Source organism: Nelusetta ayraudi, unplaced genomic scaffold, assembly GCF_046127955.1.
Source record: "Nelusetta ayraudi isolate G7.1 ecotype Tasmania unplaced genomic scaffold, CSIRO-AGI_Nayr_v1 ptg000090l, whole genome shotgun sequence".
Taxonomy (NCBI): domain Eukaryota; kingdom Metazoa; phylum Chordata; class Actinopteri; order Tetraodontiformes; family Monacanthidae; genus Nelusetta; species Nelusetta ayraudi.
Window position 1 is genome coordinate 4639778 of NW_027466140.1, and position 15557 is coordinate 4655334.

General features: G+C 45.6%; 3 protein-coding genes and 1 non-coding gene across 5 annotated transcripts in view; 3 read left to right on the top strand and 1 right to left on the bottom strand.

Annotated features, from left to right (window-relative positions):
* The first annotated feature begins 168 nt into the window (after positions 1-168).
* Positions 169-4348, top strand: nkrf (NFKB repressing factor). Of its 2 annotated transcripts, none has more exons than XM_076046516.1 (3): positions 169-308; positions 977-1106; positions 1378-4348. In XM_076046516.1, the coding sequence occupies exons 2-3, from the start codon at positions 1016-1018 to the stop codon at positions 3645-3647; spliced, it is 2361 nt and encodes a 786-aa protein (XP_075902631.1). In that variant the 5' UTR covers positions 169-308; positions 977-1015; the 3' UTR covers positions 3648-4348. The 2 variants fall into 2 exon arrangements, with proteins under 2 accessions (XP_075902631.1, XP_075902630.1); XM_076046515.1 differs by having other exon boundaries at positions 261-632.
* Positions 4349-4651: 303 nt separating this feature from the next.
* Positions 4652-7986, bottom strand: ube2a (ubiquitin-conjugating enzyme E2A (RAD6 homolog)). Its single transcript, XM_076046525.1, has 6 exons — positions 7761-7986; positions 6491-6571; positions 6371-6396; positions 6078-6167; positions 5900-5988; positions 4652-5668 (listed from the first exon to the last, which is right to left on the bottom strand). The coding sequence occupies exons 1-6, from the start codon at positions 7802-7804 to the stop codon at positions 5540-5542; spliced, it is 459 nt and encodes a 152-aa protein (XP_075902640.1). The 5' UTR covers positions 7805-7986; the 3' UTR covers positions 4652-5539.
* A 633-nt stretch (positions 7987-8619) lies between these two features.
* On the top strand, positions 8620-8691 carry trnae-uuc (transfer RNA glutamic acid (anticodon UUC)). The gene has a single exon. It is a non-coding gene; the product is annotated as a tRNA-Glu (tRNA).
* An 873-nt stretch (positions 8692-9564) lies between these two features.
* The window catches only part of elf1 (E74-like ETS transcription factor 1), a 42661-nt gene continuing 36668 nt past the window's right edge, over positions 9565-15557 (top strand). The window contains exon 1 of the mRNA XM_076046780.1: positions 9565-9716. The gene's annotated coding sequence lies outside the window, so the exon portion shown is untranslated. The remainder of the gene's footprint in view (positions 9717-15557) is intronic.

Below are 15557 nucleotides of genomic sequence, written 5' to 3' on the forward strand. Positions count from 1 at the left end.
TAATCTCTCTGTGCTAAAATTACTCGATATTCCACAGTTTGAATCTAGGGATTGAACTTCAGGCAACATTTTCATTTGAACGATTTTTATTTTTAATGTATTAAAAAAATGAAAATTAAACCTTTTGAAATGGTAATTAGTGCAAACTTTGGCAAATTAAATCTGAAAATGCTACTTTTTTCCCTCCAACAAACGCATTAAACTGGAACCTGAACTCGTCACTGCTGCAAAGGATTATGGGTCAATGCGGAGTCGGAGACGCCATGATTTTATTTTAGCCGGAGCAGAAAATGGACGCTTCCTGCTAGGTACTTACACTTGTCGTTGGGATTGAGAAGTCTTCGCACTGCATGTCCCGTTATCGGCGACGTCCACACGGGCCACGGCATTAATATAACGTCGTGTTTTTTTTAATCTGATAAACTACATTTGACAGATAAAACTATTTGCCGAGGCAAGTGGAGTGAAACTGGATGCATTAGCCGGCTAATGCTAGCGAGCGCCAACGGTGTTTTTGGCTAGCTAGCTCCCAGAGGCTAGCGAGATAATAACAGGCGACCTTTCACTATACGTTCTATCTGATCCATACTCAAAACGACAAATATATAACGGAACAAAGACTACGCCTCAAGGTGAGAATATGATCCAGCTAACGTAGGAAGATTTACGTGTCACATTTTATCTTTAGTTCCATAAATGTTTGCTGGGAGAGGTGAACTCTCGTCACCATGCGTCACTCAGCCAAGGCCTTGGCTTTTAGACAACACGCACATTTATTTGAATGCTATACATTTCCCGTGTCGTATTAAAGTATTTTGGATAGTACTTTTTGACGCTATTCTGCGTTCTGTCTACAACACGCCGCAGGTTGCTCGTGCTAGTTTCCCGTTGGCCATGTTGAACCGATGAAGCCGACATTGAGTTTTCCCTTCAATGTGATGCGATGTGATGTCTAACTTGCACCTTTGGATCCTAGAACAGGCATGGCCTGGGTTTGAGCTGGACGCTGCTGGTGATGGCAGAAGGGACTCGCTCCGGCGAAATGCCCTCCTTTGAGCCAAGTCACAGTTTTGAAGCACAAAAGAGACGCATTTCTTCGGATGGCAGTGAGTTGAGAAATACAAACGCACCGCTCAATTCGTTTTCTAGCTTTTGTGAATGCTTGCGGGTGGGGGTGGTGGTGGTGGTATTGAACATATTGACACAGAGAATTCAAACTATGTGTTGCTCTGATCCAGTTTATTGGACTTTAGACTAAAGTTATGCTCTTACTTGAGTTCAGCCATTGTAAGCATTTATTTATTTGATATAACTGCTTTTTCTAAAAGTCTGACATTTTCTATTGTCTTTCCATTCTGCCTGTGTTTGTCGTTGCAGACGACGAGCCAATGAGGAAGATGCCCGTGTCAAAATTCAGTCCCAGACCCCGTTTTGAGCCTGTGCAGTTTGTCAGCGGTGGCTGCAGCGGAGGGAGCGGCGCCGATGAGAAGGAGAATGATAAGGACCGCCGGAGGAGTGAGTCCTTTAGCTCTAGACAGTGGAACTCTGACCACTTCTCCTACAACAGCGCTGGCAGAGCGCAGGGATCGTCCCACTCTCTGAAGCCTGCGTTTGACAGAGTGCCCTCATACGACTCCTGGGGTTCCCATAGAGACAGAGATGGAGAGGGATTTCCCAGTAGCACGAGCGGTTTGGGCTACGGAGGAGCTGGGCCCACATCAAATTACATGACTAAGACAGAGCAGGACTACAAAGTCAAGTATGAGGCCCACGGCTCTCGCAATCAAGATTCGTATTCTCAGCCCCACAGATACAATGGATACACAGGGAGCAGTAGATCGGGGGGGCGGGATTCTGGACGACAGGGATTTGGTTACGGTCATCAGGACCGGCCGTCCTCCAGCAGGCCCTTCTCCAGGGTCTACAGCAGCCCGGGGAAGAGCAGTCCCACCACTTCTCTGGCAGGTTCTGCATCGCAGCCTCAGCCAGTGTCTCAGGCAACACTGGACGAGAAGCAAAGACTAGTTATCAGTGTAGCATCCGCGTTGGCCGTCGCCTTCAGGGACCCCTTGTACATGACTGGCAGCGAATCGCCAAACTACAACTTCATGCTGAGCCGTAGCATTCAGGCCTGCAAGACCAACCCCGAGTACATCTACGTCAACCTGAAGGACATTCCGCCGGCCGACCTGCCCAAGAACCGCAAGATTCCCTCAGACGGCTACGCGTGCGAGCTGAGGTGTCAGGGCGTGTACCTGGCGACCGGATACTCGGGCAGTAAAAATGGAGCGAGGGACCGGGCCTCGGAGCAAGCTGTGAAGCTCTTCCTCAAACCGGTCGAGGTCCGCGTGGTGCAGCGCAAATACAGACACTCGTTAGTCAGCGACATAGTGGTATGCCAGATGCACAGCCCGACGCCGGCCTTCTTGCCGCCACTGCGCAACCCGGAGGACAAGCCCACCCCCAGCTCCAAGGGCCAGTACGAGCCCGACAAGCGGAAGCACTGGACGGAGTTTGTGGTGATGGACAACGCTCACGACGCCATCTGCATACTCAACAACTCCGCGGCCTTCAATCGCATGAAGATCGACTACAAGTTCGAGCTGCTTCCCAACAGCAGCGCCTGGCTGTGCAGCGTCTTCCTGCAGAACAAGCTGGTGGCGCAGGGCACAGGCACCAAGAAGAGCTCCAAGCACGCGGCGGCCGAAGAAGCCGTGAGGAAGCTTCGCATGAACCAGGCGCAACGGCAGCAGGAAGAGCAGCAGCAGCAGCAGCAGCAGCAGCAGCAACAGCAGCAGCAGTCCTACAGCTCCAGAGGAAACAATCAGCCAAACTGTGGCGGGCGATTTGGCCAAGTGAGAGAAGAGACCAGGAAGAAGCATCTGAGCGAGCTCGTTATCCTGGAAAACTCCGACAACGCCATCTGCATCATTAACGACACTGCGCAGTTCAACAAAGTGACAGCTGATTACAAGTTCATGGTTCTCCCTGACCACCGGTGGAGGTGCGAGGTTTACTTGGAAGGGCAGTACGTGGCCTCGGGCATCGGCCCCAAGAAAGTGGTGAAGCACATCGCGGCCGAGGAAGCTCTGGCCACTCTGAAGCAGACGCAGGCGGTGGTCAAGTCCAACCTGAGAAAGGAGGGTCACGCCGACGCCATATCGCGCTCCCAGATCCTGGCCCGCTCCGGGGAGGAGGCGGTGAAGCAGGAGATCAAGGAGGACAACATCGGGAATCAGCTCCTCCGCAAGATGGGCTGGAAAGGAGGCGGCCTGGGTAGAGATGGCGAGGGCATCTCCGAGCCAATCAGAGTCAAGGAGCAGTTCTCCAGGGAGGGGCTCGGCATGGACGCAGACAAGTCTGCAAACCAGCTCAGCAAGCGCGACATCGAGGACATCATACGCAACTACGCCGGCTCGGAGCGGCAGGACGACCTCCGCTTCGCCACGGACCTCACGAACGATGAGCGCAAGCAGATCCACCAAGTGGCTCAGAAATACGGCCTGCGCAGCAAATCGTACGGACAGGGGCGGCAAAGGTTCCTCGTCGTCAGCCGCAAAGTGCACAAAGAGCAGCTGATTGGCCAGCTTTTACAGGAAGGGCAAGTGGGACGATATGAGCTGGTGAAACCTCAGGTTTCTCATTAGTGTGCATGCAAAAAAAAAAGAAAGATAAAAAAAAAAATCACATTCATACAGAGCTTGTGGTTGTCCTTAAGTGGTCAAAAGTTAAACAGGCATTATTGAATCCATTGGATATGACCTGTTGTTTCTGCATTCCTTTCTCATGACAATGTAATTAACAAGTAATTTAATTTGTCTCATCATGTTTTCTTCTTGTTTGTTTTCACCATCTCTCCGGCTTTTTTTTTTTGTTCAAGTTCTGTAAGGTATGACATCCTCAAGACACTCCAGTTAATTCATAATATAAAATGGCTTCAGTCAATGGTGGTCAATTGACTTGTTTCATGGTCTTTTTCAAGACTTCAGGAATTTGGCAGAAAACCGTTTTTTCACTGTGTATATGAACATCGCGGACAGTTGACTGGCAACAATCGGAAAGGTATTCAAAGAAACACAAAGCAGTTTTTCTACCTTAAAATGACCTTAAAATTACTTAGGTTGATATCTCTTGGCACGCTGTAAGAAACTAGGAAGCTCACTTATGTCCAGGTGTTTGCAATGACAGATGCACCAAGACGGGAAGACATCACGGTGTAGGCAACAATGGGAGGAGGGGAGATGAGAGGAAGCTGACATTTAGTCCCATTTTTGGCCAGATGGGGCTCCCCCAGTCACGTGAAATTGTGAAAAGATTTTAAAAGTCATTTTAAGGTAAGAAAAACAACCAGTGTTACTTGTACATCAGACAAAGGTTAAAATTACCCGTCTCACTGTTGTTAGAAATCTATTCAGCAATAAGTGTTGGTCTTATACAAATAACAGCCAAGTTCATTTTACTGATACAAAACTGCGCCCAAAGTGACAAAATATTGCAGCTGTAATTTTTGTTTGATGTCAGTTGTGTTATTGTGAGTACAGTTAACTTGTCTGCTTGTTTTCACAGCTGTAACAACTTAATAAATTAAACCTGATAATCATCAACAAGGCTGAATGCAATGGCTGTTTTGCTTAGAGGCAATGCAGACAGATGATGTATATGTATTTTATTTACAAGAAAATGTACATTTTGTTACGTGGGTTACCAGTGCAAAGTTTTATAATCAGAAAACAGACACCATCCTGTTTTGAACAGTACAATCAGCCTCTTACAACAACTGATCTGCAAGATTGTAAAATAGCATTGGAACGTTGTCACAGCCTTTGAATGAAATACTTGGAAAAAAAAAAAAGGAAACCAAACAAACTTGTCTGCTGAAGAGGGACATAAATATTCACTGATTCTAAAAGAAAAGAAATATCATGGCTTCTAAAGCACATTAGTGAGGGGGTGGGGATCAGCAGGGCATCTGTTGAGTTTGCAACTTAAGAGTGTCCATGCCAGATGAGTTGTCTTCAACTCTCTGAGAAGCAGAAAACTAAACCAAAAGGAGAGAGGCCACTAAAACACGAGGGAAAGACACCCATGGACAACTTTTTGCTTCTTTGAAGTGATATGTGTCTGTATCTTAACACCTGGCACATGTAACTGCCACCAAATCCTCCAAACCAGTTTACGTCATAAATATGTGGGTAGAGAAGTGACAACTAATATACTTGCTATTGCGATTTGTTTTTTTGTTTTAAAAAAGAAAGAAAGAAAGAAAATAAAAGGTCGGGCCCAGGAGCAAGTAACCCAGATATAACAAGGTACATTAACTTTTAGCAAACACGCTATTGCCCAACAACAGCATTCAGGTTGTGTGAATGCCACAAACACAACAGCATACAAACTTAGCAACAGTTAAGGGACAAATATACTGAGTTAAAGAATTTTAAGATGTGTCATTTTTTTGTGTGAGATCAGCCGTTTTCTTGATCGTGGTAGGTGATTCGGACACTGTTCATAGTCGGAATAACAACAACAACAACAACAGGGGTCAACAGTCGCGCCAGCTCTGTTCCACAATGGCAGACACCCTCTTCTCGTACTCCCGCTTGTTTTCCTGGTACAGCTGGGCTGCTTGGCTGTTGGCTGGACTGTTGGGGTTTGGCTCATCCAGTAAAGACTGAGAGAACAAGAATGAATGGAGGTAGGTCACGTTCAGAAAATTCACAACTATTGATTAAGTACAAACAAACTGTAACAACTGTCAGTATTTGCATTTTTTTTGTTTTTTTTTTTGCTGCCAGCAACTTGATCTCTAGATTAATGAGAGAACACGATAAACTTGTAGGGAAATGATTGCAATACGTTTTCCATCCAGTGGGTGCTATCACACCTTGCACTTGGTTATTACCTGTATTGAAGTTAGAATTGAAGAGACATCATAGGTTGGACTCCAACGATTCTGAAGAATATCTAAGCATATGCTGCCATCTGCATACACTGCAAACAAGAATCCATCATATAGAGCTGTCAGTGGGTGGCCAACAATACTTTGCATCTCGTTTAGAGCAGCTTTGGTGAAGACCTACCATTTGGATGAAACATTTTGGAGACAAATCGCACCGTCGGAGGTTTATTTGGATATTCTTCTGTGAATTCAATAGTAAGTTTGAAGGTTCCTAAAGGCAAAAACATAAATAAAAAATAAAATAATCATGTTAGAAAATGTTATGTTAGTCTCGACAAAGGAAAAGTGTAAACATGCACAACTAATGTTATAATCAATGTGAAAGTATTTAAATCCCTCTGTCAATCGATTTTAGGGAGCACAATTAAATAATAAATCATGCGTTTTCAAAGTTGGAAATAAAAAGTGACTCACCATCTTCAAAAGGCGTTCCCTCTGGGCTGAAAGGCAAAATCACGCAGAAATTAAATAACACAAAAAAACGCTCCAAACATCTCAACATCTGCCCTCGTCGTGCTGAAAGACGTCACTCACCCAAAAATAACGGCGTTCCAAACCATGATATTGTTTTCTGATGGTGCTCCGCTAACTCCAGCTGGAGGATCCTCCTGCAGTCTGAAACATGCATCAACCAGCGTGTTGTAATGTGCCAAGCCAAGGTAAAGAGCATCAAAAATAGTTTGAACGCAAGAACCTATGTTTTCTCCTTCATAATCACTGCTTATGTTTTTGCCAAAAGTATGAAAACTTCCCTTCCAATTAAGTCGATGATTCTGGTTGTTTTAGGGGCCAAACCACTGTTAAAATGTAAAATTACACCTCAAAAGTTTGAATGCACGACACGACATATCAGTGTTATGTCACCATTAGTCACTTGAACAACAACTGACTGTCAAGCAACAGCCCTGGCCAGGAATTTCAGTATCCGTTTACTTAGTAAAACAGCCTGTACATTTGCTTTTAGTTTTCGCTTTTTTTTTTAATTTTAATTTTTTTTTATTTTTATTTTTTTATTTTTTAAACAACCCATAAGCTGTTGGTAGTTTTAGCAGGTAAATGTGACACAGTATGAGCCTCTCCCCTGAACCCCCAGGTAAAAGGAACCGCTGGATACTTTATATAGGTCAAACTGTTGGGAGTATAACTGAAGATGCCCTATTTCACTTCCTAAACGGACCTCAGCTTATGATATAACTGAAGATGACTAATTAGACCATAGAGGACAATAGTGCCAATAATCACTGTGTACTAAGACAACAGCCGGTCCGACAAGTTTTACCTGGACGTTAAAAAGCCACTTCAACAAAGGTTTGAACTGTACGCCGGCCGTTTACACTCGAAGCCCTCTCGAGTGGGTTAAACACAGGGCCGAGAACGTGGCTTGGAAAAATGGTAGATGACAAATTACTTTCAATCGCAAAAGACTCCGGCCACAGCTCCCCCAGAAATCGGCACGATGTACGAAAGCGACATTTAGTTTTTACAACAAGATACAACTCCACAAATGTGATCGGAGACTGCCCTGCTAATACCGAAGCCTGAGCTGCTAACTGTAAGTTAGCAAGTATCGTCCATCGTCAACTCATTTACAGTCATCAGTTGGCAAACACAGAAAACCGAAACTATGCCCCACCGAATATAAGAACACAACCGGGATTCTGGAATGTTTAAGTTGTAGTTTTCATAGTTCCCAGTTGGATACCTTAATGTATTACAAAGCCGCTCCGGCTAATAGCGACGAGCTAACCAGATCTCGCTAATGCTAGCTGGAGCTCGTTATGTTTGTGTATTTTATTTGGCTTACCGTTTAAAATCTCTCATTAAACGCCGTCTTGCTGGAGTAGACATCTTGTTTAAACTAAAAACCTAAATTCTTATCATAAACAAAACTCGACCCAAGTGTGGAGCGGAGTTTATTGAGTCGATGTATGAATTTAACTCTTAGCTGCCTAGCCAACGATTGCTAGTTTATCAAATATTTGGCTACCTTAGCTAGTCTAAGGGCGCTACCACTGAGACCACTAAAGGGACATCAACACACACCCGGATACAAGTAGTGCCACATACAACGTCACTTAAACCCTCCGGAGGTTGTGTAGTTTTCACACGTGCAGTTCTAGGTATTGATCTCGTCAGATGCCATTGGCCTTCTTAAATTGACCATTTAAACGTCTTAACACTGCCGCGTTCCCCCCTTTCGTGTTCTTGTAAGATTCCAGCGAAAATTACGTCATATGTTTAGCAACCATATTTTTGTTTTGGCGAAACTCGATGGGTTCCGATCATAAAATATGCAATTGATATTCTTGACATTACTTTTTGGAGTTAGTATCACTTATACATTTTACACATTTTAAAAAATCACCTTAGGTACTGCCTAATAACAAAAAGGTACACTTCTCGCCTTGAAAAGTGACAATGACACGAAACAACCACTCGATGGCGACATTGTCCGATAGTTTATTTGCCCCCCCCAGTGTAGTAAAAATCATGCCGAAATGCAATGCCTGACAGACTGTGGCAACTGCCTGAAAACAAATTTCCGAAACGAACAGTCAGTACATCTCTGTCATCCACTGTCGCCATATACATAATATAACATACGAAGTTATAGCAGGGTGTGTTGATTGAAATGGACTTGATGTGAGCTTCTGTTGCACCAGTCCCATATGGTCTAGCGGTTAGGATTCCTGGTTTTCACCCAGGCGGCCCGGGTTCGACTCCCGGTATGGGAACTAACTTTTGTTCCGTTATTATTACAGCTTATGATTCGCCTAAGAAGTTAAACCTTCATACTTTTTTTTTTTTTTTATCTCGATTAATTATCAATTTAACCACAAGCGTTCGTTCGCCTGACAACCACCCTCTCCAGTGCGCTGCGTTCACAAGAATCATTATTTCCCCAGATAACACTGTTGACCCCGCCCGCCGTCCCGGAATTCACGTATGCTCTTCACGAACTGTCATCCCACCACCGTGGCTCGTGTATTCCCGGAAGATGTCCATTCTTTTGCAATAGTCTGCCCGACCACTATCGTGACAGCAGAATCGCACTCCAGCCGGATTCCCCACCTGTGAACGAGGGAGCCTATCTCACCTTTTAAAAGCACCCAGAAACATGTAAGCTACATCTATCTGCAAGCTAACCTCCAAGTCTATCCTGAGTGATAGTCTCACCACTACTTACATCGATAAACACTAACGCATTCCTTCCTTGCTGACATAATATTCAGTAGAAAACGGGGTAAACACAACGTCTCCCCCCCCTTTCCCATTGACGTATTTAACTGAAGCAAAACTTCCCATAGTTGCTTCACGCTGTTTCTCAATAATTATTATATATTTTCATTTCTTTTACAGAAACTTGTCCCGACTGCTTTGGCTGCTGCCCCGTTTTGCCAGCCAAGCCAGCCAGCCAGCCAGCCTGAAACGGAGCTTTGGTGCTCGGCCAATATTTTCCCAGGAAAATGTGACTACTAGGAATTCCCCCGCATCTGCCCCAGCCCGAGAGAACGGCAGCCTTGTGTCAGGACGCGGCGGAACGCAAGCGGGAGGTTAAAAGTGACGGCTGGCTTGTGCGATCGCGATGGTGTTGATGGTGGCGGCAGCGGCGGCGGCGGCGATGAGGAGGATGATGTAGCCGGAGAACACCGTTTTTAATAATGAGCCTCTAACGTCGCCACGCTTCCTTGTTGGACACGCCGCGATCGCCTGAGTTGAACCCGAGAAATATGCTCCGCCGATGACAACTGCAACAAGAGTAAGTCCTTTCTATCTATCTATCACCCACAAGGTTTAATAGCTGCAATTGCTGTCTCAGTTTATTCCCCCCCTTATTTTTTTTATATATATATAATTTTTTTTTATAACTTTGTAAATTAATAGTGGATTCTAGTGAAACGATACTGGTTTTGTTGTAACATGTTTACTGTTTTTTTTTTTTTTGGTTTCTCCCACCATGCCATGAGAATGACTGCCCTCATATGACGTTATTAATAGCTTTGCATCTGCTTTCCCTGCTTCTCCATAGATGACTGTGATTCCTCTTTGTGTCCCCGAGGCAGCATGTGATTGCACTGATTTGTGTGTCTCTGCGTGTACTACAGCAGAGTAATTGTTAGTCCACATCAGACAGCGGCTGTAAATATTCCTGGTTAGTTTTTTTAAGTTGTATTCCACCGCACTGAGATTAGTTTCTCGTACTCTTTATGTATTGTTATTATTAGTCCTGATATTTTAGCAACTTCACCCTCTACATCTTTGCTTCTGGGTGCAGTCATTGCATAAGATGAGAAAAAATAATTTGGCCATAAAAAGTTTTGATTGTCCTGGTGTTTGAAAAATCGATTCCAGTCGCTGTAATTTCACAGACAACCCCAGCTGCTCTGTTTCAAATTAAGGGAACAAACAATTGTGTAAAGCGCGAGGAACCGTTAATATTCCTCCTCCGCATGCGCAGCAGTTGATCGGAACCCGTTCTCTGGTGAGCGTAGCCTAAATGTTTGCCAGATGTTTACATTTTTTGGGCTAAGACACTTGTGTTACGAGGCAAACAAACACCCTCCCATTGGGCGGCTGCATTTCTTTCCCGTCAGTGGGGAGATGCGGAGGGAAGGGGAGAGTTACAAGCTTTTTAACTTGTCAGTACCACTAAAGACGGGGCCAGCTGCACCAGCCCACCCTGACCCCTCCCCCCAGCAGTCCTCCCACGATGGGAACGCTGGCCCACGTTTTTTTTTCTTCTTCTTCTTCTTCTTCTTTGCAGATAATTGGAAACTTCAATCCACTGAAAGCAATTATCCCGAACAAGACTTTCCAAATATACTCTGGTGTCTGGAGTCGTCTTGTTTGTTTCGAGCATGTGCCCTCGTGCTCGAGGTCTGTCTCAAAGCACTCAGCCTTTTTGGCTCCCATTGCTGTAATGCAGTGCAGGCTTTGAGTGATATGGTTAGTCGTGTGGGTGTATGTGTGTGCACACAGAAGATAGAAGAAGAATGCACAGTTCAGGCCCAAAGCGGTGCCTGCTCGCTTTATTATCCTCCGACAGGGATGCCACTGTCAGCAGTCTGACCAGCTGAGGAGTGGGATGATTACTAAAGACAACAATGGCGAGCTGTCCTGTACTGCGCCCCCCTTAAAGGGACGGCGAGCTCCTCGGATATCAGGCGCTGCCTTCTCCTCCTTGCCCAAGACATGCCCGCCTGTCTTAATGGGCTGCTTGGTATCGATTTGGCATCGCAAAAAGAAGATCTGAGCTTTTATCCGATTTAGAAAGCAGCACTCCGGTTTCACAAGAAGCTTTCAGGGTGGCCTTGTGAGAGACAGGGATCCAGCGGCCCTCTTTCTCTGTGTACTTCTCTGACGATCTCCTTCGTGCTTTTTATACTCGCTTAAAAATAGAGATTGCTTCTCACCTTCCTACCTGTCTAAATCCGCTCGGTGCCTCAGAAATAACCACAAGATGGCAATGTTCATGTGCTTTGAAAAAAACAAAAACAAAACTCCACATAGCTGAAACCCCAACTGACTTGCCGAATTGCAGGAACCAACACGCGAAAACAGAAATAAAACTGCTTAGCTTCCTCTTTTTGTAATCTGAAAAGTACCCACACACTGGCCTGTTGTGTGCCGAGGGCCGTCAGAGGAACTGCACTATTCAAAGTTCCGTAATCGCGAGCTGCCGCTTCGCCGTCAGCTTTTGATGTCGAAGTTTCACATGAAACGGGGTAGAGCTCAGCAGAGTATCACCTGGCCTGACACCGTGGACTCCTTGGCAGAGCCACTCGTCTGCTACTGGACGTGACGTCAGGAGGAAATTAGAGACGGGGGGGAAATTCCACCTGTAACCTCATTCTGCTCCCTCGCTGCCGCGCGCTCGCAGAGCATGTGACTCGGTCTGCCGAGTCGTCGCGCCTTCGTGTTTTCTCCCTGAACCTGTGTTGTGCGATGATGTAATGCGGGATCGCTGATGGGCTATTTTTAGTTTGTATAGGACGGCGAGTGGACTTTGCGCCGAGTCTCCTCTCGAGCCGCGATCTTGAGTGAGTTAGGGTTGGATTTAAAAACTACGCAAACATGTGAAATGCGCCTTTGAGGTTTGTCCGATACCAAGCGAGGGCTATTTAAAGACATAAATGAAGGGATGAGCCCCCAAGAAAGTTTCAGTTTAGTTTTGTTTTTGTTTTTTGTTTTTTTTCAAATTTTGGAGGAAATTCCATGTTGTGATCTCATCACATCCACTCTTCCAGTAAAGACTGGGAGCAGATGGTGACCTCTGTATTGATTCTTGTGGGGTGCGGTGGAAAAAGTGATCCTTCTCGGGCCCGATTGGAATTAGGGGAAAGTTACGCCATGTGGCACCTGCTCTACGAGTCCGCCTGGCTATTGTGAAGTCAGTTTTTAATGACCTACCTGCCCGCCCATTCAGGCGGTACAAAGTTCCTGGATTGTATCATGGCATGACACTGGTGGCTGTGACGAAATGGGAACACCAACTCGACTCTCTTGTACAGGAAGAGCTGTTGTAGAATGCAGCTGTGAGTCACCGCTGCGTTGCCCTCTGTGTCAACGGACCGCTGACGTCGTGCGATTTATGGGACCACGTTACTCCGACTTCATGTGGAGTCGTGCCATCAGTGTGCATACAGTAACATCAAGGATGGATTTCTGGTTGTGGTGCGCCGTAGTTTGATCAGACAGCGTAGAGTATGAAGCATCCTTCCGTGCAGCTTCAGCCGATATTGATGTTGCGCCCTGCCATCAGTTATTCCACAGAACGTTTAAGTTAACGTTTAGTTGTCTCAGAAATGTTGCCATCACTGGTCAGTCATACACTGGATTCCACATTATCAATTCCCATTCAGCTGTTGACAAACTCAACTAAGAAACTTTCCATCATTAGTTGCGGTGCTGATTTCTTCTTCAGTATTAGATTGTTGGCGGGAGTTGGGGTTATTTCCCAGGCGGACAGGCCACATGCTTGTTGAATCACTTTACCTGCACGCCGCCAATCAATTCCATATTTGTGGTCATGAGTGACAGAGCAATGTGCTCTCGTGGCCTCGTGCCATTTGTATTAATAATGAGCTCGAGATAAACTGGTTCTGAAACTACTGGCGCACAGAGCAAGTCGCGCTCTTAGCACTAATTTGCTGGTGCAACGCAGATGGACCTGTCAACACCTCAGTGGTTTTGTGTGTTAAAGTGCCGTCGTGTGAAACAGCGGCTTTGCGTCGACTGACAGGATTGTGATATGCTGCGTGTTCGAACTGCGTGTGAGCGGAGATGCAGACGAGCTGCACTGAATTTGATATTAAAGGTCCCGCATTGCGTCGGTAAACTCCCCAGAAATAATAAAAGTCTGCCCTCTTTCTTTCCCCTCTTTCCTTCCTCCTGTTAATATCTGGTGTCCCGACTGATGTGCAGGTCCTACACAGGCATCTTTCGCTTATCAACATCCAAATGAGTCCCTTTAATGTCCTCATGACTGCGATTTGGCATGATTAGCGAGTGGTCATAACTTTTCCAGCTCATTTCACAGAAAGAGGGGACGCATGCTAAAGTCTGAATTGGGAATCTTGAATGGGCCAGCTGATGTTTCAGCTGTTAAGTACAACTGATTGCACAGAGCTAAAGTGCATATCAATTAATGTGTGGTACAACACACCGGACGGCAGTGTGTGGCCTGAAAGTTCCAACAGAAAGTTTGTTTCCCAGATGAGAAGTTTCCATCCAGTCTCCCCCCCCCTCGCTTCAGTTCTCAACTCATGAATATGTGGTTTATTTGTGCTCCTCTCAGCACCATTTATGTGTGTGTTTTTTTAAGAGGAAGCTTTGAAATAAGGGCAGACACTGTTCCTTCCCTCTTCTATTTTTGTTAAGTCAAAAGTAAATTTTTTGTTCACAGCCTCGTTAATGCTTCTCTCATTTTTCACTTCCTTTTCATTTTCATTCTCCTTGTGTCATGAAAATCCCATTCAGGCACATTCGCAGAGCAGCTATATGGACTGACGTGCACTCTTTAGTGCATTTCTAAAGAGTAGTGGTCATTCTATTTTTCTATCTCGCTCAAAGCAGCTATTTCCTGTATTGTCTGCTGAGCAGTGAAAAACCACATGGTGGGGCACCAGTTGCGCATCTTCAGCGTGTGGGTGTGTATTTGTGTGTGTGTGTGTGTGTGTGTGTGTGTGTGTGTGCACGCACTGCTCCTGTCAATTTCCATCGAGTGTGCGAGTGGCACCCCGTGGAGGAAGAAGAGGAGGAGGAGGCCCGGGGTGGCCCACCTGGTCAATAGTCCCCGGTCAATAATCCATCGCCTAGTGACCACGTGGCTCGTGTTGCATATCATTGTGAGTGCAGCTGAATAAACCCGCCACCGCAGCGGTTATTAGCCACCAAACAACCGTGTGGTCCGAGCATCAAGCGGCTGCCAGAGGTGCCTGTGTAGGTACAAAATCTGTCCGGGGTCTTACGGCAACTCTGTTAGGACAAACTGCATCACGGTCGAATAGATTGATAGATAGGTAGATAGATAGGTAGGTAGGTAGGTAGGTAGATAGATAGATAGATAGATAGGTAGGTAGATATAATATGATTATATAATGAATGAACGTTCATTAGTTTGTTTGTTCGACTGTGACGTAGTTTGTCCTCATAGAGTTGCCATATGTGATGTTGTCCGCAGTTGCTGCACCCCCCGGACAGATCTGGTAGCCTTACAGATAGCGCTTAGCCAGTGACAGTTTGCTACGTCATTGAAATCGTGGACCCCGGACAGATTTTGTACCTACACCGGCGAATCACTCGCATCAATTCAGACTCAGTCACCGCAGTGACTCAGCCGTCCCGCTTCCGCGCTGGCGACGTTTCACCGTCCGAGAATGAATGTTAGGCTGCGGCTAACTGGACAAATTGTATGATTAGAACAACAAAGACCAGGCAGGAAAAAAAAACATTGTGACTTCGACCGTGTAAAGACGGCGTCAACTGGTGCGTGAACATCGCTTTGACCTTTGACACCAGACGTAATATTTCCCAAATCTGCTTGACATGATTTTACACACTTATTTACCCGTCGAAAATTGGGGCCTTTTTTCGGTAACACATCGATCACATGATAAACTGAGACGTTGGTTTCCGTGAATCTTCAGTTTATCACAGTAGGATTTCTTTTATTGCCAGGTGACGGGTCCTATTCTTGGAAAGTGGCAATGACAATAAATGTGCGTCATCGACTCCTGCAGCTGCTGCTTATCTAAACTCTTTGACATGTGGAAACAGAACAAAAGCTTTCAGTGCTGTTCTACATCATCCTTTTAATGTGGGAGAGGTCACCCAGCTTGATAAAACTGCACTGAGGCGAATCTCGTGACTCGTGGCACCTTCGTCTTCCAGCTCTTCTTCTTCTGTGAGGCTCTCTGCCTCTTGATTTTGTGCTTTCCACCTCTTTATCTTTAAAAGGCAGCTAATTGCTCATATAGCGTGTTGTGAAATTTGGAAGCCGCCTGAAGTTGTCGTCTCGATTGGCGAGATTGTATGTAGGTTAAACTTAAGCTGGAGCAGGATTGTTTGCAGCCTGCGGTTTCTTCTTCTTGCTCTTCTT

What these genes read in the sequence shown, in the direction of transcription:
- nkrf (XM_076046516.1), top strand. Translation starts at nt 1,016, where the DNA reads ATGGCAGAAGGGACTCGCTCCGGCGAAATGCCCTCCTTTGAGCCAAGT. An exon ending in ACGCATTTCTTCGGATGGCA is followed by an intron (nt 1,107 to 1,377) that starts GTGAGTTGAGAA and finishes TTGTCGTTGCAG; the next exon opens with ACGACGAGCCAATGAGGAAG.
- ube2a (XM_076046525.1), bottom strand. Translation starts at nt 7,804, where the DNA reads ATGTCTACTCCAGCAAGACGGCGTTTAATGAGAGATTTTAAACG. An exon ending in TGGAACGCCGTTATTTTTGG is followed by an intron (nt 6,397 to 6,490) that starts GTGAGTGACGTC and finishes TTTGCCTTTCAG; the next exon opens with CCCAGAGGGAACGCCTTTTG. An exon ending in CAATTCTAACTTCAATACAG is followed by an intron (nt 5,669 to 5,899) that starts GTAATAACCAAG and finishes TTGTTCTCTCAG; the next exon opens with TCTTTACTGGATGAGCCAAA.